Here is a 27,691-nt window from a genome sequence, read left to right on the forward strand (position 1 = left end):
TTATATCCTTGAGACCTTGATGAACTAAAAGCTGACAATTAGAGGAAACAAACTTTACACAGATAAAGTAAAATCAGTTATTTTTTCCACACATCTGTCATCAAATGTGTGCACACACACTAATATACACAATTAAGGACTCTTCAAATTAAAACCAAAACAAAAAATTAAGAAAATGAGGTATCTTCATAAAATTGTACAAATATGCCAAAATATACCTGAAGCAAGTCTTTCATCATCTGAAGATTTAGTTTCTATTCCATTTACTGTTTTTTCAGAAATATCAAAAACTGGAATCTCTTCTAATCCATGAGACTTCACCTTGATTATACAATGTTAAAGAAAAAAAAAATCAAATCAAGCTACATTTCATAAACATTGGTACAAACACCAGAAAAAAACTTATGTGGAAAACATGGTCCATAGCTAATTATAATTAACTTAGCTTATCTTGCTAACACTATGTTCTCTACTAACTATATAAAAATAGCATTACTATTTCTTCCCTAAGAGTCAGAAATGTGTATTTCATAGGGGCCAGCATTTTGGAGTAGCAAGTAAAGCTGCCATCTGCAATGTGGGCATCCTCTATGAGTTCTGGCTCACGTCCCAGAAGCTCTGCTTCTGATCCAGTTCCCTCCTAATAGTGTGGGAAAAGCAGATGATGACCCAAGTGCTTGTGCCCCTCCTACCCATGTAGGAGACCTGGAAGCACTTGGCTGCAGCCATGCGCAGCTGTGGCCATTGTGGCAATCTGGGAAGTGAACCAGTAGATGAAAATCTGTCTAACATTAACTTTCAAATCAAGAGAAATCTTAAAAAAAAAAAGTTATATTTTGTAATAGGTTCAGTCATGAAAGTCAAGGAAATTGCATTGTTTTCCCAAGTTCAGGGATGAGGGAAAGGAAAAGTCTATGGCAGCAATTTCTAAGTACAATACGTATACGTATATTTAAACAGAACATAATTTTCATAGCTCTTCCCAGAGCCTGACCAAAAGCTTTCCAATAGTTATGTTACTCAGAAACTACTCTTCAAGGTACATATAACCAAAATAAATGAAAATATACATTCAAAGCAAAAACTTGTATATGAATGATCAAGCAGCATTACGAACAGCAGCAAAAATGTCCATCAATTTACAGAAAAATGTGGAATATTTTTTCAACTTTAACATGGAAAGAAATTGACACGCTAAAACATGGGTAAACCTTTATAATATTAAACTGAAAGAAGCCAGTTAAGCAAAGACTAAGCTAAGGTTATATGACTTCATTTTCAATGTCCACAGCACACAAAATCTATAGGGACAGAGGAAGGAGTTAACAGCTAATGAAGTAAGTTAGGGCTTTTTAAGTTCCAAAGTTAGGCCATGGGGTTGGCTGTCTAACTCTGTATACAGAAAATAAAAATTAATGGAATAGACATTCTAAGTTCCCATGGACACTGAATAAGAAAATTTCAGAACTCGAAATCTTTGTCTAAGAATGAAAATTACACACACAGCACAGTTCTTGATTTTGTTTTCTATTCTGAGTTACTGCATTTTTTTTTTTTTAATTTTTATTTTTTTGACAGGCAGAGTGGACAGTGAGAGAGAGAGACAGAAAGGTCTTCCTTTGCCGTTGGTTCACCCTCCAATGGCCGCCGCGGCCAGCGCGCTGCGGCCGGCGCACCGCGCTGATCCGATGGCAGGAGCCAGGAGCCAGGTGCTTTTCCTGGTCTCCCATGGGGTGCAGGGCCCAAGCACCTGGGCCATCCTCCACTGCACTCCCTGACCACAGCAGAGAGCTGGCCTGGAAGAGGGGCAACCGGGACAGAATCCGGCGCCCCAACCGGGACTAGAACCCGGTGTGCCGGCGCCGCTAGGCGGAGGATTAGCCTAGTGAGCCGCGGCGCTGGCCTGAGTTACTGCATTTAAAAGTTCCTGAAGACAACAAATTAATTGAAAATCTAGTACTCTGGAATAGAGACAAATCTCCATTTTAGAAGTTCTAACACAGAATTCTGCTTTTCACCCTTAAGTATACAATTTTTCCATTTATCACAATTCATACAGTGTCAATGGATAGGAAAATCTTTGACTGGGCTCCAGAAGTTTTGTAAATCCTAAAATAACAAGCGTTAAGTTTTCATATACATTTTAACCAGGAGGCTTACTCTTGGCTTTCATCAAAATTTTGAAAATTATTAATGTGTACAAAATGTTAAAAGGAAAAACAAATGTAAACTGGCAGACATCAAAATCACAATATTGTGACCAATAAATTTGTGTCAAAGCTTGGATTTGAACAACCAGGTTTTAGCAGTACTCACATCCAACCAATCATTGATTGCAGGGAACGAATCAAAGAAAAAGTAGAACAGAATACAATGAACAAGACAATTAAAAAATTAACTTATATACTCCCTAAAAATTACTTAAATACATGAACTAACTTCCCTGTGGAATTCTAAATCCCTTTTAAGTTACGCTTGATTGGGAAGGGGAGTATTACATAAACTGCACTTGTAAAAGCAACTGTAATTCTGTATCATTAATATACTTTTGTAATTAATACTTCAGCTTTTACCTGTTGCTCATGATATACTCTGAGTGCCCTTTTTACATTAGACACTTTTGGAGAACGGATAGGAAGAGTTTTTATTTCTGAAGCTGTAAGAGTACTCAAATCACCAATTGTTTTTATATTCTTGGCTCTAATAAGTTGTCCCAGGCCTCTTGCCCTGAGAAAAGATGAGAGAAAAGCAAAATTATAGTTTATATCTTAGTTGTGAACACTCAATCCAGTTGACATTTCTTCATGTGAACTCAAACTCCTAGCCCATAAGGGGGCAGGCATATATATGAAACAATCTCCAAAACGTACATGGAGGAGCTGGCACGGTGGCCCAGTGATGATGCTGCCACTTGAGACACAAGCATCTTATATGGGTGACAGTTTGAGACTACCTCCCTGCTAATGCTCCTGAGAACAGTGGAACATGGCCCACATGCTTGAGACCAGGTGACCCATGTGAGAGAGTCAGGTCAAGTTCTAGGCTCCTGACTCTGGCCCAGCCCCAGCCCCAGCCATTATGGCCATTTCGTGAGTGAATCAGCAGATGGACCATCGCTCTCTTGCATCTCTCCATCTCTCTGAACTCTACCTTTCAAATATTAAATCTTTAAAACTTTATGGAAATGTGAATTATGAAAACTAGACTTTTGTCCTAAAATAAAATTATTTAATTCCATTTTTCTCTGAACATTTAGTAGTACCTTTTATGCATTTAGTTAAAAACAAAATTTCAATCTTTATTTTTATACTTGGCTTTAGCAACGGCACAAAAATAGAATAAGCTCATGGGGGCTGGCACTGTGGCACAGTGGGTTAAAGCCCTGGCCTGAAGTGCAGGGATCCCATATGGGCGCCAGTTTGAGACCCAGCTGCTCTACTTCCAATCCAGCTCTCTGCTATGGCCTGGGAAAGCAGTGGAGGATGGCCCAAGTCCTTAGGCCCCTGAACCCACGTGTGAGACCTGGAGAAAGCTTCTGGATCCTGGCTTCGGATCAGCACAGCTCCAGCCACTGCAACCATCTGGAGGGTGAACTAGTGGATGGAAGACCTCTCTGTCTCTACCTTTCTCTCTGTAACTTTCAAATAAGTAAATCTTTATAAAAAAAAAAAAAAAAAAAAGCCCACTGTGATCTCTGCTTCTATGTTCTTTTATCAAGTAACTGCTTTCTAACCGTTGTTACATACACAGCAGCAGCATACGGAGACACTTTTTATGCTGAAATGTCCGGCTGCATTTACAGTTCAGGCTCCTCAATGATTTTTTTCTTTCCCACATCCCTTTTATTGTGCCCTCTCCCCAATTTCTTTTATCAAAAATGGACACACATTATCCCTTGAATAAATCTGAGAACACTTTTCATCCTACTGAAAATTATATCATAATACAGAAGTCTAATACTTCATTTAAAAAGTAATTTTCTCAAGGTGTGAACAAGCTACACGGAACTATTTTCTTAAACAGGACATGGTACCAGAACTGTCTACCCATAAGCATTGTTGCCAAGACTGACAACATTAAAGAACCATTTTTTTTTTTTTTAAAAGATTTATATTTGAAAGACAGAGTTACAGAGAGGTAGACACAGAGAGAGAGGTCTTCTATCCACTGAATCACTCCCTAGATGGCCGCAATGGCCGGAGCTGATCCGAAGCCAGGAGCCAGGAGCCAGGAGCTTCCTCCAGGTCTCCCACGTGGAGACTTGGACTTGGGCCATCTTCCACTGCTTTCCCAAGCCGTAACAGAGAGCTGGATAGGAAGAGCAGCAGCTGGGACTAGAACCGGCATCCATATGGAATGCCAGCACTTCAGGCCAGGGCTTTAACCCACTGCGCCACAGCACCAGCCCCTAAGAATCAAAAACAAAAACGCTTCGGAGTAAGTTCTGCATATACGGACATCACACTTCAGACTTTTGGTGGCAGTGCACTTTTGGTGGGTTAATCTTTATGAACATCATTTCCTAATAAAGAGGAAGTGATATATTATTCATGGGTTTATGTTAAACAAGATAATGCATGTAGGGGCCAATGCTGTGGCACAGTGGGTTAAAGCCCCAGCCTGAAGCACTGGCACCCCATATGGGCACTGGCTCAAGTCCCAGCTGCTCCTTTTCGGATCCAGCTCTTTGCTGTGGCCTGGGAAAGCAGAAGATGGCCCAAATGCTGGGGACCCTGCAACCACGTGGGAGACCAGGAGAAAGCTCCTGGCTCTGGATCAGCTCTGCTCTTGCCATTGCAGTCATTTGGGGAGTGAAACAGCAGATGGAAGACCTCCCCCTGGCTCTACTTAACTCTTTCAAATAAAAAATAAATCTTTTAAAAAAACATAATGTACATAAAGATTTTTTTTTTTTAATTATCTGAAAGGCAGAGAGTCAGTTACAGAAATCTGGTTTATTCCCAAAGTGCCAACAACTAGGCTGGGCCAGATTGAAGCCAGAACCAAATATATAACTCCCCTGTAGGTGGCAGAGAGCCAACTACCTGAGCTACCATCTGCTACTTGACACGTATGCGCAACAGGAGGAAGCTGGAATTGGAAGCAGAGTGAGCTGAGAACCAAACTAAGGCATTCCAATTCAGTAGGTAGGAATCTCCAGTGCAAACTGAACTGCTATGCCTCAGCACCTGATACACTTATCTTGAAATACATTAGGAAAAAACTATCTCTCACAGCTCAGTCTGGCCTATCTTCCAAACTGTATTTTCTTTTTAATTCCTAAAACACGATGTATGTGGGAGTGATACCAATCAATTCTAAACAAGAAGTCCTCTTATAAAAGAGTCATGTTGGAATATAAGCTATCAGGCTTATAAATAAGCACTTACCACATGTTTGATGTAATCTGAGGTAAAATGATGTCAACTGGTGCTGCACAGTTCACCAATGCTGGGTAAACACTTTCTGTTGGGCATGGCACAGATTCTTTCACCATTTCTGTAATCTTAGAATAAATTTTGAAAACCATTAAACACAGGTCACCAGAGTGAACATAAAAATAATAAAGTTACGTGAAAACTAAAGCACTTCTTACTAAACACTTCTTTGAGCTCTTAAATTTAGGGCTACGTGATCCTGGGGACAGAAATCCTTTGGTTGAAGTGGTATTATGCTAGATAGAAGAAAGGAGAGAAAAAAAAACTCAGAACCCTAAATAACTATAATTTTACAACTTTCACAATTTAGACTATAGTTATTTCTTTAAAATTTTAGAGAACATAAAAAGGGTAGAATAAAACTAGTACCTCAATTACTTAGCTCAATCACCACCACCACCTCTTACCAAGCAGCCAAAGAATAAACGCAAACCAAAGAAAACTTTCTTAAATAGCTCACTGTGAGACCAATTATGTACATCATGTGCATATTCACAGATGTGTATTTTAAAGCTTATGGCTTACCTTAGATTGTACAGTGGGTGAAATTTTAACACTTTTTGCAATGGGAGAGTTATTTAAAGGATGGGACCTAACAACAGAGCATCGTCTATCAATGTCATCTGCCAATCCTGCTTGGTATATTGGATCTGCAAAGGAGACACGGCGAACCTGAAAACACAAGTCAGATTTTTATTTAACAAAATTAAAGTTTTTAGAAGTGATACCATAAATTCCCGTTATGAGGTTACTCAAAAATGTGGATTTGGAATCTCTATTTCACCAGAGGACAACTATGTATAGTTGTTCAACCTTGTGACTGCTTAAGACCAAAGTTCATTCTAGCTACCTATATTCTAAACTGTCTTCGCCTAATGTAGCACTAAAGATTGTAAAACTGACAGTGTAGAAACTTAATGAAATGGCATGTGGCAGTTCATACTACAGTGATTCATATTACTTTATGGAGTTACTAAACAGACTAGACAGTCTGAAAAAGATAAAGATGTTAAAAAATAATTGGCCTCTGGTACCCCTTACTGATGTCTTTAAATTCTTTGAGAGCACCATCAGAGTCATAGTAACTAGGTAGCAATTTCTGTCTTAACCACAGCTTGAAGAGAATTACGTCTGAATTCTTACTTTATGTTTCTTCATTCAGTTATGTCATAAACACTTTTTAAAAAAATTATTTCAAAGGCAGAGCGACAGGGAGAGATAAAGATATCTTTCATTTATTCATTGGTTCATTCACTGGTTTCATTTATTCATTCATTCACTCTACCTATTCAAATCCAACACCACAAGAGAAAGTTCATTTACCTGGACAAGTAGAATTTCACCCTGGTTTGCAGGGATGGTTCAATATTTGCAAATCATACTAACAAATTGAATAAAAACCATACAATTTTTTGAATAGATGCAGACAAAGAATTAGACAAAAAATAGCTCTCCATGATAAAAACCTTTAGCATTTTGGGTACAGAAGGAATATTCCTCAACACAATCAAGGCAATACATGACAAACCCACAACTGGCATCATATTTAATGGGAAAAAGTTGGAAGCATTTCCACTGAGATCAAGAACCACACCACACCTGGATGGAAAGGAGGAAGTCAGATTATCCTTGCTTTCAGATGACATGATCCTATATAGAGGGAAACCAAAAGACTACACTAACAGACAACTGGAGCTCCTAGGAGTTTGGTGAAGATGCAAAATACACACACACATACACACACAAATCAATCTTTTTACACACAAACAATGCTATGGCTAAGAAAGAACTTGTAAGATTAGTACCACTAACAATAGCTACAAAAAAATCAAATATCTTAGAATACATTTAACCAAGGATATGAAAGATCTCTGCAAGGAGAATTACAAAACATTAAAGAAACAGAAAAAACAAGGGACACCACTGAGGCACAGTAAGCTAAGCCGCCACCTGCAGTATGGGCATCCCATGTAGGCACCAGTTTATGTCCAGGCTGCTCCTCTTCTGATCAGCTCAGCTTATGGTCTGGGAAAGCAGAAGATGGCCCAAGTGCTTAGGCACCTGTACCTGTGTGGGAGACTAGGAAGAAACTCCTGGCTTTAGATGGGCGCAGCTCTGGGCATTGCAGCCATTTGGGGAGTGAACCAGTGGACGAAAGACCTCTCCCTCCGTCTCTCCCTCTATCTGTAACTCTACTTCTCAAAGACAAGAAAAAGGAAAAATTTTCCATGTATGTGGATTGCAAAAATATCCATACTACCAAAATCAATTTACAGATTCAGATTCACTGTGATCCCAACCAAAATACCAATGGCATTCTTCTCATCTCTAGAAAAAAACATGCTAAATTCATTTGGAAACACAAGAGACCCCGAATAGCTAAACCCTGCAAGACACTAGCATAGGCAAAGTGTTCTTGGGAAAGACCCTAGAGGCACAGGCAATCAAAGCCGTAACTGACAGTTGAGATTACAAACTGAGAAACTTCTGCACTACACAAGAAGCACTGAGAAAAATGAAGAGAAACAGACAATTGCAAACTATGCAATTGAGGAAGGATTAATATCCAGAATCTGAAGAGCTCAAGAAACTCCTACAACAGAAAAAACAATCCAGTTAAGAAATGGGCAGAACTTTAACAGGCATTTATCAAAAGAGAAAAATTTAAATGGAAAACACACACATGAAAAAATGCTCAGTATCACTGGCCATCAAGGAAATGCAAATCAGAAATGCAGCAACAATTCACCTCCCCCCAGTTAGAACGGTTTTCAAACAGAAAGCAACATCAAATGCTGGTGAGCATGGGGGGGGGAAGAGTAATCTACTTTTGGTGGGAATTTAAACTGGTATAGCCACTGCAGAAGACAGTATGGAGATACCTAAGAAAGCTGAAAATAGATATCCATATGACCCAGCAATCCCATTCCTGGGAAAGGAGGGAGGGTGGGAGCATGGGCAGTAGGAAGGATAGGGAAGGAAGTACTGCTATGCTCCTAAATCTATATGTAAGAAATACATGAAATCTGTTCATGTTAAAAATAAATTAAAAACTTGCTAAAAACTCAGTATGAGCTATATGTAGCAAAACTTGTATAAACATCTAAAATATACTGAAAAACACATCACAAAAAATTCTATCTTCATAAATTTTAAGTATCATGGCCTATTAAACTTACGTATGTTAATAGTCTCAAAACAAAAAAGACTAAAATCCCCACAAAAACAGCTAAGTTTCCCTGAATGGATTTTTCTGAATTCTTAAGTTTCCAGTGTATCAAGTGGAAAGGTCCTAAGAAAAAAAGGCATAGAGATTCAAATATGAAGTTCAAAAAATGTCCTTGCTGAAAGCAAAAAATCAGATATTTTCATATATGTGCGTACTCATTTTAACTATATATATAAAAACATGTCTTCTACAGCAAATAACATGTTGACCTTCAAAATTCACTTTTCAAAATTCAGGGTTTGATGTTTAGCCTTGTGGTTAAGATGCTAGTTGGGGTTTCTGCATGACATATCAAGTGTCTGCGATTCTGAGTACCAGCTCCAGCTGGTACTTTGACAAGGCTGAACTCTGGCTAAAAGTGACTGGGTCCTGCCTCTCATATGGGAGTCCTGGATTTAGTTCCCAGCTTCCAGCTTTGGCCCAGGTCACTGCAGGCAATTGAAAAATGAACCAATGGATGGAGAACTTTCTTTGCAATTTCAGAGTTAAATAGGGGAAAAATAAACTAAAAATTTGCAGAATTTCCTAACACCTTTTGAAAGTAGTTTAAGCAGAAAAGTTAGTTACATAAATGAAAATAAAAATTAAAATTAAAATTAAAATTAGCCTAAGAGGCTAACAGAGACCCCTGCTGGTTCTCTCAAAAGACCTATGAATTCAGTTCAGGCTTTCTACATGGCTGTCAGGGTCCCAACTATCTGAGCCGTCACCACCTGCTGCCTACAGGGTGTGCATCAGCAAGAAGTAGAAATTGGGAACCAAAGGTGGGACTTGAACCCAGCCACTCAGACACAGGACACAGGCATCACAAATCTCAGCTGCTGGGCTAAAGTACTACCATTTTTTTTGATTTTTACTCATTCATTCAACAAACCACATGCAATGTACAAGATCAGAACCTTAAGAAACATGCAAATAACCCTTGTTTCCTAATAGGTTTTTGTGCAGTTTAAAGTTTGTTAAGTGCAGGAGATAAGGATGCTAATAAAACTATAAATGAAATCATATCCAGAAACTGAGAATGAAATAGCTTAAGGATTTTTCAGATACAGACGGAAAATCAGTTTATATAAACACTTAAGTGAACAGCATGCCATCCCAGTACACTTTAAGGGGTTTATCTGTTTTATCGGTAGCAGTCAGTGTCACCTAAATTCCTAAATCTGCTTTTCTTATATATCACACTGAGAATCTAGAGATTGAGATTTGTCCCAATTTTACCAAAGGTTAACCGTGTATATAGCTATTTTAAGTATCTTTCATTTTGTCAAATGATAACCAAAAGGGCTTCAGTTTCCTTTTTTCAACACCTTAATTCCCCCTGCCTCTTCCTCTAGAACAATAATTCTAAGTAAAGAGTTGAGTAATCATAATTCTGTCATTCGCCAGGTGACCGATACAGTTAAAACTTCCAAGCACATACTGGGCTCATTATTATAATGCCTTATTCTACCTACCTTGTTAACAGGTGATGAATTTTCATCCTCTTGAGGTCTTTTTAGTCCCCTCTTTAAAATGCTGGTGGATGGAGAAGCCAAAGGAGACCACACACAACGAGTCTGCATGCCACTTGGACTTTCATTTGCTGACATAAGTAAAGGATCAAGTTCCCTTAATTTTTGAGGAGACACATTATTGTCTTCTCTTATCAGTTCAGAGACAACAGCTTCAGATGTCAAGGAATGTAATGGTTCCTCCACTTTCTTTGAAGTGTGATGAACATCCTGTAAAGTATCATTTTCCAGGACCATTTGATTGTCATCTGATTTCGTTTGTTCAAGTTTATCAAGTTCATTATTTGTTTCTGTTTTCTCAGAGTCAACCTTTTGTTCCTTAGCATTCATTTCAAGTGCATCAGGAACAGCATCAGTTTCTACATTCAACCTCTTTATTTCAGCTTCTTCAGGCTTAGAGATTTTCATAATCATGTCTCTGTCCTCCATTTCCTTGACATGGTCAGTTTCAGCATTCACATCACTGATCACTGCTTCGTCACAGCTGCCCAGGTTGGCATTTATCTCTTCAGATGAGCCTTGATTAGATTCATCCCTTCCTCCACCTACGTCAACAACTGATTGTTCAGGAGTCTTGTTTTGAGCATCCAGTTTTATGTGTGTATTCTCAGAAAGATCAATACTCACATTAAATTCCTCAGCTGCAGTTTTTTCAGTATTCAGTATCTCAGCTCTGTCTGGTTCCGATTCATCACTTCGTTCACTATTTTCTGCTACTGCTGCCTTTCCAACCAAATCAGCTTTGGCATTCTCTTGCTCAGAGGAATTAACTTCAAGTTTTTCATTTTCTCCATCCAATTTCATAGCTTCCATTTCCTCTGGATTAGAGTCTACCATTACTTTATATGAATTCTTGTCATTAACAATGGTTGACTCTTTTTGGGGGGCACCTTCCAGTTTTTCTTCAGTTTCAAAAGGGGAACATTCCTGTTGAATGTTCTTGGGATCACCTATACATGGTCCAACAGATCTAAATTTTTTATTAGCTGGCTCTTGGCTTTCAACATTTTTCACTTCAATGGAAACACTGTTATCGCTCTCTTCAAAATTTACTTGAGAAGGAAGAGATTCTTGAATAACACTTTCTTTCAAGTCAGTTTCAGGTACAACTAGTAAGTCATTACCAGTATCATTCTCCTCCTTGAGATCAAAATGAAAATTCACACTGTGATGCTCATCAACAAATTTTGCTTCAGAATACAGATGAGAAGTTTCTGATAAAGTTACAGCTGTTTGTACATCAATCTTTTTTATCCCACTAATCTTTTCATCATTTTCTGTATTCTTTAACCCAATGACTGACTTTTCCTGAGACTGTGACTTTTCCCCACAGCAATCACAACCTTTAGATTTCCTCACCCTCCTGCTTCTCTTATGTTGGCATTCAACGGTTTGTAGACTTTTTTCAGAAAGCAAAGGAATGTCTGGTGTCCCAGTTTTTGAGGATTCTCCCATAGTGTTATCATCAACAGAATCTCGCTTATGTAATCTTTTACTGGCATTTCTAGTCCTCAGATTTGATTCTGGCACAGGTGGGCTTGTAAGGTAATATTCTTCACATTTGGTAGTTTTACTTTTCCCTTCATGAGTATTGGGTACATCATCAGAAATATGCAATAAATCTGAAGATACTGTAGAATCTTGAAGCATTATAGTACTGTCACCTTTTTCAGAAATCTGAGATTTTATATCTGAATCAACTTCTGAACTTGCTTTACAATCATATGTCTGATTTTCAACTTTCATACATTCTTGTTTTACTGTTTTTTCTTCTTGATCTTCAATGTCAACACTGTCATTGCCTTTGTTTTTCCATTTCCCAGATCTCTTCTTTCTAGAGCCTTCTTCCTTTGCCTCAGAACTATCAGATTCTGAGTTTTCAATGCTGGAAAGCAAACCCTGAGATGCTCTTCTTGTTTGATAACGTGTTCGCCCCCTTAATGGTTTATCAGAGGACTTATCTGCAATGTCCTGGGAACCATCTCCCTCAGAAGCAATATTTTCAACGTCTGACTTTCTTTTATTCTGGTCAATTTCACCATTAGCACTGGTTTCTCCCCTAGTCTTCTCAAGTAAATTGTCTTTCTCAATTAAATTTTCCTGTACAGTTTGTTCTGAAGTCAGTTTTTGCTTAGGTGACACATCAACTTTAACATGAAATGGACTCTTCTGCAGAATTTTTTCTTCTTCTTTACTACGTCTTTCCCTTTTCTGATTGTTTTCTTTATCTTGGCTATCAGTGGTAGACTCAGATATTTCTGAGCGTCGTCTTGATGATCTCCTAAGTGTTTTCTGATTTGGAGTTATCTGAACCTGACTATCCTCATTTACCATCTGATCTGCTGGTATTACTGCTGGGGGTGTATTTTCTTTGGAATCTAAATTAGTCTCTGTGCTTCTCTCTTCTACAGTACTGTTTTCTAATAATACAACATTTTCTACTGTTGGTTTAAGCTTTGCATCTTCATATTCTACTGTATACTCAGAAAGATGAGTTTGATTATCTGACACACACTCGGTTTGATTAAGCAAACAAGCTGGGTTATTTTCTAAAGCTATTATGCCTTCAGATTCCTGAGTATTTTTCTCCTGATTAGACCTCACTAAGGGCTTAGATCTTTTATTCCCCGACTGTTCAGCTTTACTACATCTGCGGCCTGATCTCTTAATTCCATTCACTATTTTTTCAGAGTCACATTGTGAAAGAGTCATTTCTCTTTTCTTTGTCTTTGATACACTGTCTGATTTACTCATGTATTCTTGATTATTTCTCACTGTAACAGGTGATGACATATCATTCAATGGGGAAGGGCTAAAAGGTCTATTTTCTGAACCATCAAATTTCTCCAAGGTAATAAAAGTTTGTCTCCGACTTGTAGGCTGTGGAGGAGTTCCAGACATAGTAGTGCTAGAAATGGAGCTACTGCTGGCAACAGAGGAGTTGTCTGTTTTAGATGTACATTCAGTTGTGGGCTTCGATGAAATTAAAGCTCTTTTTTTGGCATCATTAATGTTCAACATTTTTGGATTGGTTTCATCAACAGAACCAGATTCATTATTTGAAAGGGGAGTGTTTTGAAGATTTTCATCCATACCACAGTTTTCCATCACATCTTGAGAACTGACAATGTCACTCTTTATTTGCTCCTCCTGCACAAAAATGTATACATAGAGATAGATATAGATTAGCCAGGACACAGTTGGACTTTGAGAAAATTTTAGACTTTGTTAAGGTTTAGTAACTCAAAAAATAATCACTGACATTCTGCATGTATTAAAGATATTAAAAAGGCAATGCTGACCAATGATTTAGGTTGTGTTCCTAATTATAAGCATCCAATAAAAGGCAAATATATTTACTTTCAATATGTGTATGCATGCAGACACTATAATCCTGCTAGTGTATGAGTTGGAGAAAAGAGATTAAACAGAAAATTAACAAAATTAAGACTCAAACATCTCCCGGTAATTTGAGGTTCCAAGATTCCAAAATGGAAGGGTGATTCTAAAAACTCTGAAACATGAAATAATGACTATACCTTAATCATTATCTTGGAATCTTCCTTTGATTTTTTGGTAGAAGTAGAAATTTCCCTGAAATAAATATTTATATTAGGAGGTTATTTATAATTACTTAATAAGTAGGAAATTATATAAGTCTGACAATTTCATTACTCACATAGACTCTTCTTGACTGTACTGACTAGATAAGAAGGTATCTTGTGAAACATCCAGATTATTATACATTGCAGGAATATCACATCTGAAAAAGATTTTCAATAAGCAACTTAAAAAATCTAATATTGCTACAATGAGAAATTATACATCAAGTTTTACCATGATGTTTTTTCTATAAACAAAATGAAATCAAGACCTAAATTTGAATCTTGACATGTTCTATGTTAATTATCTTTTACCCCACAACATACCTCACTAGAGAAATTCAGTTTTGAAACATCTGGCACATTAACTAAGTGGCATTATCTTCACTGTAAAAATGAAGTGCTACTTTTCTGCATGAAATGTAAGCATAAATATAGAATTTCAGATAAAAGGCCTACAAACCGCTTTGTTTTGAGTACTTCTTTTTGATGTTCAGTTAAGATTCTTTCCTTCGCTTCATTTTCTTCTGGAGAGATAAACACAAAATCAGTAGATTTTTCTTCTTCTAAAGGCATGTCATTCTTTACTTTTGAAGATGAAGAATCTAATTTCAGCTGCAGATTTGAAAAGCATAAACAGTAGAATGATGTGACTAGGAGAGCTGACTACATGTGCTCATAACACTTTCCTCCACAACAAAAGAAAAAATATACTAAATAATAACCATACATTTGAGTTTCTAAGTTATTTTCCAGTATTTCGTCAGTTTACCTACAAGTATCTAAATTTTTTTTTCCTTTTTCTTCATTTTACTTAAAGGGCAGAGAGAGATGTAGAGATATCTTCCATCTGCTGGTTCATTCTCTAAACACCAACAACATCCTGGGCTGGGACAAGCTGAAGCCAGGAACTCAGAACTGAATCCAGGTCTCCCATGTGGGTGTCAGGGACTCAACTATCTGCGCCATCTCCTGCTTCCCTACAATCTGAGCATTAGCAGGAAGCCGGAAATGGAACATAATACAGACTCAAACAAGACACCCCAATATGGGATGCAGGTATCCCAAGTGGCAACATAACTGCTATACCTCATGCCAAATAACATTTCTAACTTCTGAATAGTGATTATGAAGCTTGAAGTTCAAGTCCCTACAAAAATTATGATTAACAAAATGGTATAATCTTCTATTTTTCTTTTCCTACACATAAATAATAAAGAAATAAACATTAGGGGCCGGCATTGTGGTGCAGTAGTCTTAAGGTTCTGCCTGCTGCACCGGTATCCCCTATCAGCACTACTTTATGTCTCAGTTGTTCTTCCAATCCAGCTCTCTGCTTATGGCCTGGGAAAGCAGTGGAAGATGGTCCAAGTACTTGGGCCCCTGCACCAACTGTCATGGGAGACCTGAAAGAAGCTTCTGGCTTTGGATAGGGTAAACTCTGGCTATTGCAGCCACTTGGGGAATGAACCAGTGTATCGAAAACCAGTCTCATTTCTTCTTTTGTCTGTAACTCTACCTCTCAAATAAATAAAATCTTCAAAATAAAAATTAGTAGGTCCCTGAAAAATTACCATGGACAGGGGACAGTGTTGTGGTGTAGCATGTAAAGCCACTGGCTCCAGCCCAGCATCCCATCTGGAAACTGGTTCAAGCTGCTTTGCTTTACTTTTGATCCAACTCCCTCTGAATGCCTTGGGACAAGCAGTTAAGACATCCCAAGTGCTTGGGCCCCTGCCACCCATGTTGCAGACTTGGATGAAGCGCCTGCTTCCAGTCTGACCCAGCCCTTGCCATGGCAGCCAACTAGGGAGTGAACTAACAGAGGGCAATCTGACTTCCAAATAATTTAAAAAGATTTATTTATTTGAAAGTCAGAGTTACATAGGGAGAGAGAGAGAGGTCTTCCATCTGTTAATTCACTCCAATTGACCACAATGGGCAGAGCTGCAACGATCAGAAGCCAGGAGCTTCTTCCAGATCTCCCACATGGCTACAGGGGTTCAAGGACTTGTGCCGTCTTCCACAGCTTTCCCAGGCCATAGCAGAGAGTGGGATGGGAAATGGAGCAGCTGCACCTCCAACTGGCGCCCATATGGGATGCTAGCACTAGAGGCAGCAGCTTTACCTACTAAGCCACAGCACCCGCCTCCCAAAAAAAAAAAATCTCAAAGAAAAAATTCACATGGATAAGCATGTATTTTAGGCTGACACATAGGAAATTTCACCAAGGCAATAGTTTCAAAATTCCCCAATCACCATTACTGGTTAGAGGGCACAAAGGGTTCGAGAACTACTGTCTGAAAGTCAGTTAACTATCAACTGGCAAGAAATTTAGTTTTAGATTTGAGGTTAAAATAGAAGTCTTACCTAGACATGGTTTCTCTTTGTAATCAAAATATTAAACTTCAAAGTAATAGCAGTTCTAAATAGAACAAGTATTCAAAAATATTCTCCTACTATATGTTAGTCATTCCAATTCAAGGAGACTATTAATCATTTGATTCTAAGTTTTTGTATCAAGCTAAGTTTAACAGACTTGTTGAACTTTCCTAGGAAGGAATCACCACCCCAGACTTCCAGATTATCCTTCTATCCCATAGAAGTCTTTCTGGAACAAACTATCATTCCTAACTTTTATTTACCATTTTAGAGCTTCTCCCTCTAATTAAAATTTATATCCTTACATGGCTATATGCTTTATTGTAAAATGTCCATTAAATACATCTCTGAAAAAATATTTTTGGGGTGGAGATGTGGCAAAGTCACCATGTGGGTATCAAGTTCTAGCTAGTCAACTTGTAATCCAGCTTCCTGCTAATGTGCAGAACTGAGAAGGTAGTAGTTGAAGGGTAAAGTACTTGAGTCCCTACCATCCATGTGGGAGACCTGGACTAACTTCTGGGCTCCTGGTTTTGGCCTAGCCCAGACCCAGCTGTTGCAGGCACTTGGGAAGGAACCAGCAGATAGAGAGATGGAAAGAAATCTTTCAAATAAAAGTTTTTTTAAATTTAAAATTTTTCTTTAAAATACAAAAGCAACAGTTAATTTAAAAGGAAAACTTACTTTGCCTGATGGCTTCATGTTTTCCTTCTTATCCTTTGTTTGTGACAACAAAGAATCTCTTTTTCCACTTCCTCTTCTTTCCATGCCACTTATCTTCAGATTTAACTGTGAATTTTCTGTCTGTTTTATTAGATTAATACAGTTTCATTAAGCACAACTGTACTATTTTTTCTTTTTTACATTATTGAAAATTCCAATTTAAAGACTATTCACTCCAGATCAAATTTCTTCTAATTATTCAAGTTTATTAAAATCAAATAAATGAAAACCAGTATCTAAATTTCAACAACAGAAAACAGGTTTGGTGTATCTTTCACAGCTGCTGTTCTGTATCATTTAACTATAAATTCTCAAAATAAGATATACCACATAAATACTGTAAAGTAAATCAAAGTACTAGAATCAAATATCTTACTTATTACACGTGAAATACTTCTAAAGACAAAAACAATTAAGCATCAAACATTAAAAAAGACTGAATAAAGCAGGTATGTCAGAACCTATTAATACAAGGACACATCAAAAATTCATGGACAGGGCCGGCGCCACGGCTCACTAGGCTAATCCTCCGCCTAGCGGCGCCGGCACACCGGGTTCTAGTCCCGGTCGGGGCGCCGGATTCTGTCCCGGTTGCCCCTCTTCCAGGCCAGCTCTCTGCTGTGGCCAGGGAGTGCAGTGGAGGATGGCCCAGGTACTTGGGCCCTGCACCCCATGGGAGACCAGGAAAAGCACCTGGCTCCTGCCATCGGATCAGCGCGGTGCGCTGGCCGCAGCGCGCCATCCGCGGCGGCCATTGGAGGGTGAACCAACGGCAAAGGAAGACCTTTCTCTCTGTCTCTCTCTCTCTCACTGTCCACTCTGCCTGTCAAAAAAAATAAAAAAAATTAAAAAAATAAAAATAAATTCATGGACAGATGGAATTAAAAAGTTTATTTTGGTATAACAAAAATTTGAAATCCACTATGTACATGAGTTTCAAAATATTTTTGCTCCAAATAAAGTTATGTGCCATTACTTGCAATTGAGTGTTGACAAGCAGCTGGAAACTGTAGCTGAGCCAGGAGTCAAACCCATACACTCAGATATGGGATGCACAGGTAGGGTCCCAAGCAGAATCTTACCACAAAACCAAACACCCTCTAAAGTTATCCTTTAATTCCATTTTCCATGAAAATTCTGAGGTACCCTTATACATGTCACATCAAAATATATGGTTTTCACAGGCCACCGAGCCTTAAGAAGTCTAGATGGCCATTTGGAACAAATTTCCATTTTATCCAAGACAAAAACAAAGAACAGCTACCTGTAGCATTTTTTCCCCCTCTTACATACTATAGAAGTTACATGTCATCTCTTGCTGAATAAGAATAAAAGTGTTGTAAGGATGCTCTCTCATAATTGAGTAATTGTTATTATGCCCATTTCAAACTTCAACACTTATAAACCTTCAGATAAATTTAAATATCAACACTCAGCAGACTCATAGAATGGCGGATGTCCTAAACAGCACTCTGGCCTCAGAATCAACCCTAAAGGCATTCCAATCTGGCTGAAAAGCCCATGAGAGTATTTCAGGCATGGAAAGCCAAGACATTCTGGCAAAAAAAACAAAAAACAAAAAACACACAACAACACCTAAATCAAAGATCTCTGTGAGTGAGATCCCAGTGGAAAGAACAGGTCTTCAAAGAAGGAGGTACCTTTCTCTGAAGGGAGGAGAGAACCTCCACTTTGACTATGACCTTGTCTAAACAAGATAAGAGTCGGAGAACTCAAGGGGCTTCCATAGCCTTGGAAACTCATGACTGGAGCACAGGGAGATTACTGATGCCATAAACAGGAGTGTCAATTTGTAAAGTCAACAACAGGAGTCACTGTGCACTTACTCCTCATGTAGGATCTCTGTCCTTAATGTGCTGTACATTGAGGCTTAATGCTATAACGAGTACTCAAACAGTATATTTCACTTTGTGTTTCTATGGGGGTGCAAACTGTTGAAATCTTTACTTAATGTATACTAAACTGATCTTCTGGGGAAAAAAAAAAAAAAAGGAAAGAAGAAGAAATTATCGATTCCCAACTTGACTCTCACTGGGATTAAACATGACAATAGGTCTGATCTGATTTCATCATCATTTAAAGAACCATCTATTATTTTTCACTTTATGTTTCTGTGTGGGTGCAAACTGTTGAAATCTTTACTTAATGTATACTAAGCTGATCTTCTGTATATAAAGAGAATCGAAAATGAATCCTCATGTGAATGGAAGGGAAGAGGGAGTGGGAAAGGGGAGGGTTGCGGGTAGGAGGCACGTTATGGGGGGGAAGCCATTGTAATCCATAAGCCGTACTTTGGAAATTTATATTCATTAAATAAAAGTTAAAAAAAAATTAAGTACCAACTAAAATAAGGGAGTTGTTGGGGGATTTGAGAGCAACAATTTGTTTTTTTGACAGAAGTAATGAGAAGTTTAAAGAAAGGAGAAACTAAAAAGTAGGTCTTGCTTACACATTGACACTACTATTACCACCAGGGTTCCCAAAGCAACACCGAAAATATTTAAACAAGGACAATCTTATTCAAGTAGTAGTACGTGAGGCACCTAGAGTTTGAAATTTACATAAAAACCTTTATGTGGAAAAATCTGTCCTTAATTCATAATTAGGTCAGACCACTATGTATATAACAAGAAAATCTTATGCAACTTCTCGTACAGGTTCTTCCTGTCTCTCATTTACAATGAACAAACTACTCAAATATTCAAAAATCAAGAACTTACTGCATCTGAAAATGGCCCACTGGATTCCTCCATCATTTCAACGTTTTCCAAACCAGGTAAAAGCAGCAGAAATTTTTGTTTGGCTTGTCTCAGTATTGGTCTTAAAAAAAAATACATAAATGGTATAACCTGAGTCGTGGTATTATTGGTGAGTACTCATGACATGTCCACAAGAACATTTTTATTATAACTTAGAGTAAGCAAAATACTCGTGGCTTAAAGACTATTTTCTTAGAACATACATAAAAAAACTAGGAGATTCAACCAGTGCTGTGTCGTACCATGTAAAGCCACTTACTGCAACACCAAAATCCTATTTGGGCAATGGTTCAAGTCATAGATGCTCCACTTCCAATCCAGGTCCCTGCTAATGGTCTGGAAAAACAGTGAAGGATGGCCAAAGACCTTGGGCCCCTGTACCCACATGGGAGACCTGGATGAAGCTTTTGGCTTTGGATTGTCCCAACTCCATCTGTGAACCATGGATGGAAATCTGTCTCTCCTTCCCTCTCTGTAACTCTGCCTTTCAAATAAATAAGTCTTAAAAAAAACTGGGAGAAATTACACAAATCTGAATATTTCTATATACTTTTCAGAATTAAGTTTTAAACTTTTCAAAATTTATAAAACTTTTTATCATGGAAAATTTTGAAGGAAAGTATATTACAGGAACAAGCATTTTGGTGCGGGAATTGAACTGCCACTTGCGCTCAGATCCCGACTACACTTCTTCCAATCCAGTTCCCTGCTGATGTGTACCTTGAAGGGCAACAGTGATGGTTCACATTACTTTAGTACCTGCTACCCATGTAAAAGACCCATTCTTAGTTCTGGGCTCCTAGCTTTGGCCTGGTCTAGTCCAGCACTGGCTATTGCAAGCATCTGGAGAATGAACCAGTAGATGCCAAGATTTCTGTCTCTACCTTACAAATAAACTGAAGTTAAAAAAATTTTTAAATCATTGTATTAGGAACCCATGTCTAACTTCAGTAATCAATTTCATGCCCTTCATGCTTCTTTTATTAAGGACAATTTTAAATTATGTCTGGATTTTTTAAATCAAAGTTCTCCTGAGGATCAAGGAAAAAGTAAAATGTTTAATAATTATCAGAAATTCAACTAATAATTATGTAGTGATTCCCCACAAGAATAGCAATTATACTATTACAATACAATCACAGTTTAAGTTTCATTGTTAGCATACTTTAACTCTTCAGGATAATTCAATGTTGTCACTTTAGCAAATGTGGCATTCCAGAACTGAGCACTCTGTTTGCGAATCTGTTTATTCTTATGCAGAAATATTATGCGTAATAGTGGGGAGAGTTGCTCAAGAAATTCACTGTCATAAGTTCCAGAGTAGTTGAACTGCAGACATGCAATAATTTCTCCTAGTAGCTTTTCTAACTAGAAAAAAATGAAACAAAGTATATTGAATATCAAGTCACAGAATATGCTAATTTTAATAAAACAATTTTAACGAGTTTCTCATAATCATCCATCTTTATAAACTTAGATTCATTGGTAAATTTACTTTGCTTATTGATATTACAACTTGATTGAGATATTCCATTAACAAAAAAATTTCTGTATCAATTAGAACAAAAATTGTCTATGTAAATTTTACTTAAAAAATTCGAGCCAAATTCCTCTATATAACAAAATGAGATAAACCTTTGAGTTTAAAGTAAATCACTCAATTTAAAAAAAAAACAAAAACAATATTTTTAAACATCCATTAAACATTAAATATAATTTTAGAAATCAGCATTATGGGAGGCGCAACTGTTAAAGCCACAACCTATGATGCCAGCATCCCAGGTGGGTGTCGGTTCATGTTCAAATTGTTCCACTTCTGATCTACCTCCAGGCTAATGGCTTGGGAAAAGGAGAAAATGAACAGTTCAAGTGTCTGGGCCCCTGTCACCCATGCAGACACTCAGAAGAAGGTCCTGGCTCCGGCCTGGCTGAGTGTTGGCAATTGTGGCCATTTTGGGAATGAACCAGTGGATGGACTATGTATCTCACACCAGCCCCCAAAACTCTTTCAAAATAAACAATCATTTTAAAATCAGAATTGTTTAATTTATAATTAGGATAATTTATCACGAAAACATGCTTTATGGAAAGCTGTCTATTTTTACCTTGTTGTTCAGACAACCATAAACTTTAGGAACTTCATCAAGCCTAGGAACACAAAACAGTACGAAATTTAGCACTACCATCAAGCTAAATCCTAAAAATAAGGGAGTAAAGACAAAAACAAGATACACATGCAGCAATATAATAAAGTATGTGAAGATTTAATAACTTAAAATTGGTATACATGAAATACGTTACAAACCCATTTTTAAAGAAACTGTAGGAATCATCTAGAATAGATCTCTTACGTGTTCATTATCAATCTGCTTGTTTCTCTTTTAAGCATAATTTTTAATGAAATGCCAAAAAAGTGCAAAAGTTCAAATGTCAGGGTTGTATTTCACTGTATAAAATCTGTTCCAAAAACATTCTGCATGGATTTTTAAAAGAAATTATATTATGATTGAATTCTTCATGGCTGCTACAAATAACACCAATGAATACTTTCAAAACGCCTTTAATAAATGTCATTTGTAATTTTTTCAGGCTTTAAGATGCTGCCAATATTTTGATTCAAATGTAAAAGGCAATGCCTATTAATTTAAATTTTTGAGGAGTAATTAGGTAATTTAAGTGTATACTCAGAACCAACAGTTCAACTTATCCTACTAAATAGCAGCAAATGTGAACAAGATTTATATACAAATAATGTTCAACTGTTTGTTGCGATGCAGTCTAAAACATTTTATAGGGCCCAGTGATGTGGCATAGTAGGTAAATAAAGCTACCACCTCAGTGCTGGCATTCTTTATGGGCGCCAGTCTGAGTCCCAGCAGCTCCATTTCCAATCCAGCTCTCTGCTGTGGCCTGGGAAAGCAGTAGAGGATGGCCCAAGTCCCCGAGCTCTGGGCACCCATGTGGGAGACCTAGAAGAAGCTCTAGGCTTCCGGTTTTGGTTCAACACAGTTCTGGCCATTAAAGCCATTTAAGAGTGACCCAGTGGATGGAAGACCTCTAACTCTTTCAAATAAATAAATTAATCTTTTAAAAAAGAAATGCAATCTTATGCAGACATTAGAATCAAATTCCCAGATGAATGGTGCAGGAGGCATCCAACACATCAAGTGCATGCCATATACATACTTGCATAGTAGTATGTGATACATGCTTTTACCATGTATTAATACGCATGCCTGTTTCCATAAGCAATTCTGAATATGCACAAGTTAAGGATGATTGTGAGTAACATGCAAAAAAGGACTTTCAAATTCTATTTTATATTTCTGTCCTAATCACAGAAGTATTGTCTAATGTTACCCTCTAAAGTTAATAAACTGTCATTTAGAACAAAGCTGATAGGAAAACCAAAGTTGCTAGCTATTTCAACCATATAAATTTAATAACAAAGCTATTAAGGTCAAAATACTTACTTTGCATTTTCATAAAATAATGCCAGAGGTCTTGTTAAAGTTGCAAATATTTTTCGGATTACAGAAGGTAAAGAAATATGTCCAAGCACATTGGAAATAATGTTGGTGACTGAGACGCCAATAGCCAGCAGAGTATCAGAATGTACTTCTTTGAAGCTCAGAGTGTGGAAAGAATAGATCACTCTCACAATAAGTTTAAATAAAGAAGCCAATTTCCCTAGGGGCTCCTTCTTCCTTTTGGACCAATCTGAAGGTCTCTGTGGTGCTAAGATAAAATAGTACTGATTAAAAACTCAAGTACTTTGAAAAATATCACTGTCCATTTACAACTTACACCTCACATTTAAATGCTACAAATAGTTTTGCTTTTAACCGATACTGCAAATAAACCTTAAAATAATATCACTAGTAGCTAAAGATCACCACAGTATAGAACTGGAGACAAAGGAAAACATATTGGCAGATCTAGATAAAGAATTCCAGAATCTATTTTCTAAGGAATACAATGCATTTCAAACTTCTATTCATTTCTCAAAAATTTACCATTTATAAGAATAGTAAATCATATAAGGGTCCCAAAATTAAACTTAAGCATTAACTAGCTTATAAAAATCGAAAAATTCACACTAAAAACTGGCATTATACATGTTATATATATATAGATAGATATGTCACATCCATAAATGTATAATTTTAATGCCTATTAAAAATTTTAATGGGAAATATTTTTAATAAGAGAAATGACTACTCATTTCCTATCTCATCTTTAGTAACACTGTTCCCTAATAGTATTCAGCAAGTAAGATACAAATCCTGAAAAAGTATGTAAGGAGTTTACTACTTACTTCTTGGTTTAAAGAAAAAGATTATCTTAAGGCAGTCTGATTTTGTATCCTTAAATTACTTCTCTCCAGGTACCTACCTATAAAAATAAACTCAGATTTCCCTTGCCCAGAAAACCATTTACTCCATTATTATCTTTGTTTCTCTCAAACAAATTCATATTCTAAGGTTAGAGATATCAGAGTTAACAAACTGTAAGATGGTGCTAATTAAAAACTAAACTCAAGCTGTAAAACAGGAAACCATCTCTTACTATTGAAGGGAAGTCAACCTTGTTCCCTAGAATCAGTCTGTCACACAGAAATGTGCATTGAAAACACCAGCCAGAAATTCCTGGGTAGAATATTGATGCTAAAATGACAGCCCGTGTGTCTGGGAAGGCAGCAGAGGATAGTCCAAGTGTTTAGGCCCCTGCACCCAAGTGGGAAACCCGAATGAAGCTCCTGGCGTTGGCCAGGCCCAGCCCCAGCCATTACAGCTGGAAGATTTTGTTCTCTCTCAAATCTTTGAAAAGAAAAATATAAAACTTAAAATTCCTGCAGAACCACAACCAAGGGACTAATTTCATCATTTTCTTTAAAATTTTCATGTCAATTCAACGATTACTTCAAGTCAAGCAAGCTTCCATATGGCATTTTCAGCAATGTTTTAAGTTTCTTGTCTAGGCCCGCGCCGCGGCTCACTAGGCTAATCCTCCACCTTGTGGCGCCGGCACACAGGGTTCTAGTCCCGGTCGGGGCGCCGGATTCTGTCCCGGTTGCCCCTCTTCCAGGCCAGCTCTCTGCTGTGGCCAGGGAGTGCAGTGGAGGATGGCCCAAGCCCTTGGGCCCTGCACCCCAAGGGAGACCAGGAGAAGCACCTGGCTCCTACCATCGGATCAGCGCAGTGCGCCAGCCGCAGCGCGCTGGCCGCGGCGGCCATTGGAGGGTGAACCAATGGCAAAAGGAAGACCTTTCTCTCTCTCTGTCCACTCTGCCTGTAAATAAATAAATAGATAAGTTTCCTGTCTAGATAACCTCATAGCAGATGGAATGAGGAAATCATTCGTCTTAGACAATCTACAATCTGTAATTAGTTATCTTTATGTCACAAAAATGAGTAAAAACATGTTTTTCTGAGAACATGCATGCAAGCTCCAAACATTAACTGACATGGTTTTAAAAAAATGATCAAGTCAGTAAAAAAAAAAAAATCAGTAAAATTAGATGGGAAAACCATTAGAATTCTTCATGACAAATGTTGGGTAGAGTTTATGAAGTACTGAGTGAACAAATACAGGTAAAGATGATACTTACATTTAACTTTGGGCTGATATTTAGCATTATACGGTGAAAAGTCAATGCAATCAACCATAACAGTAATAACATGAACGATCCTATCCAAAAACAACAAATTCTAGGGAGAAACAGCAAGCACCATAATTAGAAACTCAGGCATAGTATTAAACAGCAGTAAGAGAATACTGATATTTTTACTCCCACATACATAGTTAATATACCACTTATAGGTATAGGTTATAAATATTTCCCAGTTAACAGCTGTGGGCCATATACTATAGTCTATTCCTTAACATTTAATGAAAATAATTCAACTATAATATCTCCATAAAACTCATCGTATGAACTATGAAGCTGAGAATAGAAGTACAAGACTTGTCATTTTTATTCTTAAATTCCTCTTGAAAATCACCAATGTTCACTAAAACCAGAGGGAACAAAACATTAAAATGAAAGCTGTTGAGATTCTCCATACTTTCACCCTCCTCCCTCAATTCAACTGAAACAAAATATAAACAAAGCCACAGACCTATCAAAAGACTGTCTGAAATTTGGAATGGGGGTGCTGTTGAAAGGAGAAGCAGGCAAAAGACTAAGATAGCACTGTGAAATTTCATGAATGCAAGTCAAAGAGAACACCTCAAAACTGAGTTTCCACTAATGGATAATTCCACTAATAGAATCTGAGTAGCAGCATCACACTAAGTTTTTTGTGAAATCTAATGGTTATAAACAAAAAGCCAAATGGTTGATTGAAAGGTTGTCGAAATTAAAGACTCGTATATAATACTATTACCCAATGTTTCTACTCCTTTTATTCTACTAACTTCTATTTATCTACTGTATTATACTGATTCACACCTCTGCCTTGAATCTGCCATAAGGGTCAGAGGAGGAACACAATACACTAGTTTATCTATGAAAAACATGTGAAAGTCAATCCAGATGACAAGGCACATACACATGCAGAAAAGACGCTAAATTCCAGATACTTCTTCATTGTTCACAATCACAAAACAAAGAATAACTACAATTTGCCATGCAAGCCAAGAAACAGTTCTCTATTGAATAAGTAATTCTAGCTACCAATACTGTTCCACATTAACCTTTATTGGCAAATATACACAATCACGAGGAAAACAAGTACCATGATGAAGGTGTGCTAACTACCAACTTAATCCATGAATAAAGAGCCAGTATCAGAAACAAAAGAAAATATTCTAAAAGAGGGCTATCATATCCACTTGAAAGCATCCAATGTTAAAATGAAAATCTGAAAACCATCCTCAACATTTATACTGCCAAGGAATAGACAAAGTCAGAAACATCAATCTCCTAAAAGAGCAGCACAAAAACCAAAAGATAACACATGAACAGCTGCAGAAAGGATACAAACTCGAAAAAGCACCAAAACATCTAATGATAGTGAGAAACCCAAAAACCACTAATCAAGGCAATTTTTCTGAATTATTGGCACAGATCTGTATATTGATAGTCTTAGGCTACGCATGCTGCTCAAATGTTCAAATTCCAAAGAAGAGAATAGTCGAACTCTGAGAATAAAAAGGTAACACAAAAGAAAAAATTAGAACCAAAATACCTATTTGTAACAGGAAAAACTGTTAACTTGAACAATAACTTTGGTTTGCAAATCTGATACTCAGACATCCACATTCACGGATTAGGGAAGCATTATTAAAATGGCTACATTCCCTAAAAAGAATTTTCTTCAATTGAAAGGCAGAGTTAGAGAAAGGGAAAGAAGGATCAAAAGACCTTTCATCTGCTGGTTCATTCCCAAGTGGTCACAACGACTATGCCAGATTAAAGCCAGTTCAGAGTTGGGTCATTTTCCTTGCCCTACCCAGGGACATTTGCAAGGAACCAGATCAAAGCTGAGTACCCAGTTCTCTATCCAGCACTCATACACAATGCCAGCAATGCAGATGGCAGCTTAATCCACTATGCCAGCCCCATGGGGTATTTAATCTAGCCGTTAAGCTACCCCAAACCACAATGGACTACCTGGATTGATTTAAGTTTCCTGCCAATGCAGACCATGGGAGGCAGCCGTGATGTCTCAAGTATCTGAGTTCCTATTACCCATGTGGGAGATGGGGATTGAGCTCTTGGCTCATGGTTCTTGCCCCCACCCAATCTCGGTATTTAGGTGGGGGTTCAATCAGCAGATGGCAGTTCTCTTTCAGAAACTAGACAAAAAAAACTCAGAGTCTCATATTTATTTATGTTATCTAGGACACAGAAAGATTCAAATGAATTGAAAAATTATAAATCTTCCAAAAATTCATTAAAAATGTCATTTATGAAGACTGTACATTTATGAAGACTACAAATTTCAAAATTTTATATCAAAACAAACTCACATTAACTTGCAAAAGCATATCAGATCAAATTCTATTCAGATGTGTT

General features: G+C 37.5%; 1 protein-coding gene and 1 long non-coding RNA gene across 6 annotated transcripts in view; both read right to left on the reverse strand.

Moving 5' to 3' along the window:
* The window catches only part of RIF1 (replication timing regulatory factor 1), a 77,965-nt gene that overhangs the window by 1,637 nt on the left and 48,637 nt on the right, over nucleotides 1-27,691 (reverse strand). For 3 of the 5 annotated variants that reach the window (XM_002712162.6, XM_008258578.5, XM_089328357.1), the window contains 15 exons: nucleotides 25,280-25,379; nucleotides 23,142-23,406; nucleotides 21,774-21,816; nucleotides 20,834-21,036; nucleotides 19,630-19,729; nucleotides 16,850-16,969; nucleotides 14,247-14,398; nucleotides 13,861-13,944; nucleotides 13,721-13,775; nucleotides 10,125-13,331; nucleotides 5,964-6,110; nucleotides 5,597-5,674; nucleotides 5,391-5,506; nucleotides 2,574-2,727; nucleotides 219-321 (listed from right to left, as the gene is read on the reverse strand). In XM_002712162.6, the coding sequence (XP_002712208.3) occupies nucleotides 219-321; nucleotides 2,574-2,727; nucleotides 5,391-5,506; nucleotides 5,597-5,674; nucleotides 5,964-6,110; nucleotides 10,125-13,331; nucleotides 13,721-13,775; nucleotides 13,861-13,944; nucleotides 14,247-14,398; nucleotides 16,850-16,969; nucleotides 19,630-19,729; nucleotides 20,834-21,036; nucleotides 21,774-21,816; nucleotides 23,142-23,406; nucleotides 25,280-25,379 (4,927 nt within the window). The remainder of the gene's footprint in view (nucleotides 1-218; nucleotides 322-2,573; nucleotides 2,728-5,390; nucleotides 5,507-5,596; nucleotides 5,675-5,963; nucleotides 6,111-10,124; nucleotides 13,332-13,720; nucleotides 13,776-13,860; nucleotides 13,945-14,246; nucleotides 14,399-16,849; nucleotides 16,970-19,629; nucleotides 19,730-20,833; nucleotides 21,037-21,773; nucleotides 21,817-23,141; nucleotides 23,407-25,279; nucleotides 25,380-27,691) is intronic. The other 2 variants (XM_008258579.5, XM_089328356.1) reach the window with 1 other exon arrangement.
* On the reverse strand, nucleotides 1,320-2,046 carry LOC149127426 (uncharacterized). Its single transcript, XR_016230861.1, has 2 exons — nucleotides 1,904-2,046; nucleotides 1,320-1,532 (listed from the first exon to the last, which is right to left on the reverse strand). It is a non-coding gene; the product is annotated as an uncharacterized LOC149127426 (long non-coding RNA).

Source organism: Oryctolagus cuniculus, chromosome 3 (assembly GCF_051225735.1).
Source record: "Oryctolagus cuniculus isolate XC-2025 breed Fujian yellow rabbit chromosome 3, ASM5122573v1, whole genome shotgun sequence".
In the NCBI taxonomy this organism is placed as follows: domain Eukaryota; kingdom Metazoa; phylum Chordata; class Mammalia; order Lagomorpha; family Leporidae; genus Oryctolagus; species Oryctolagus cuniculus.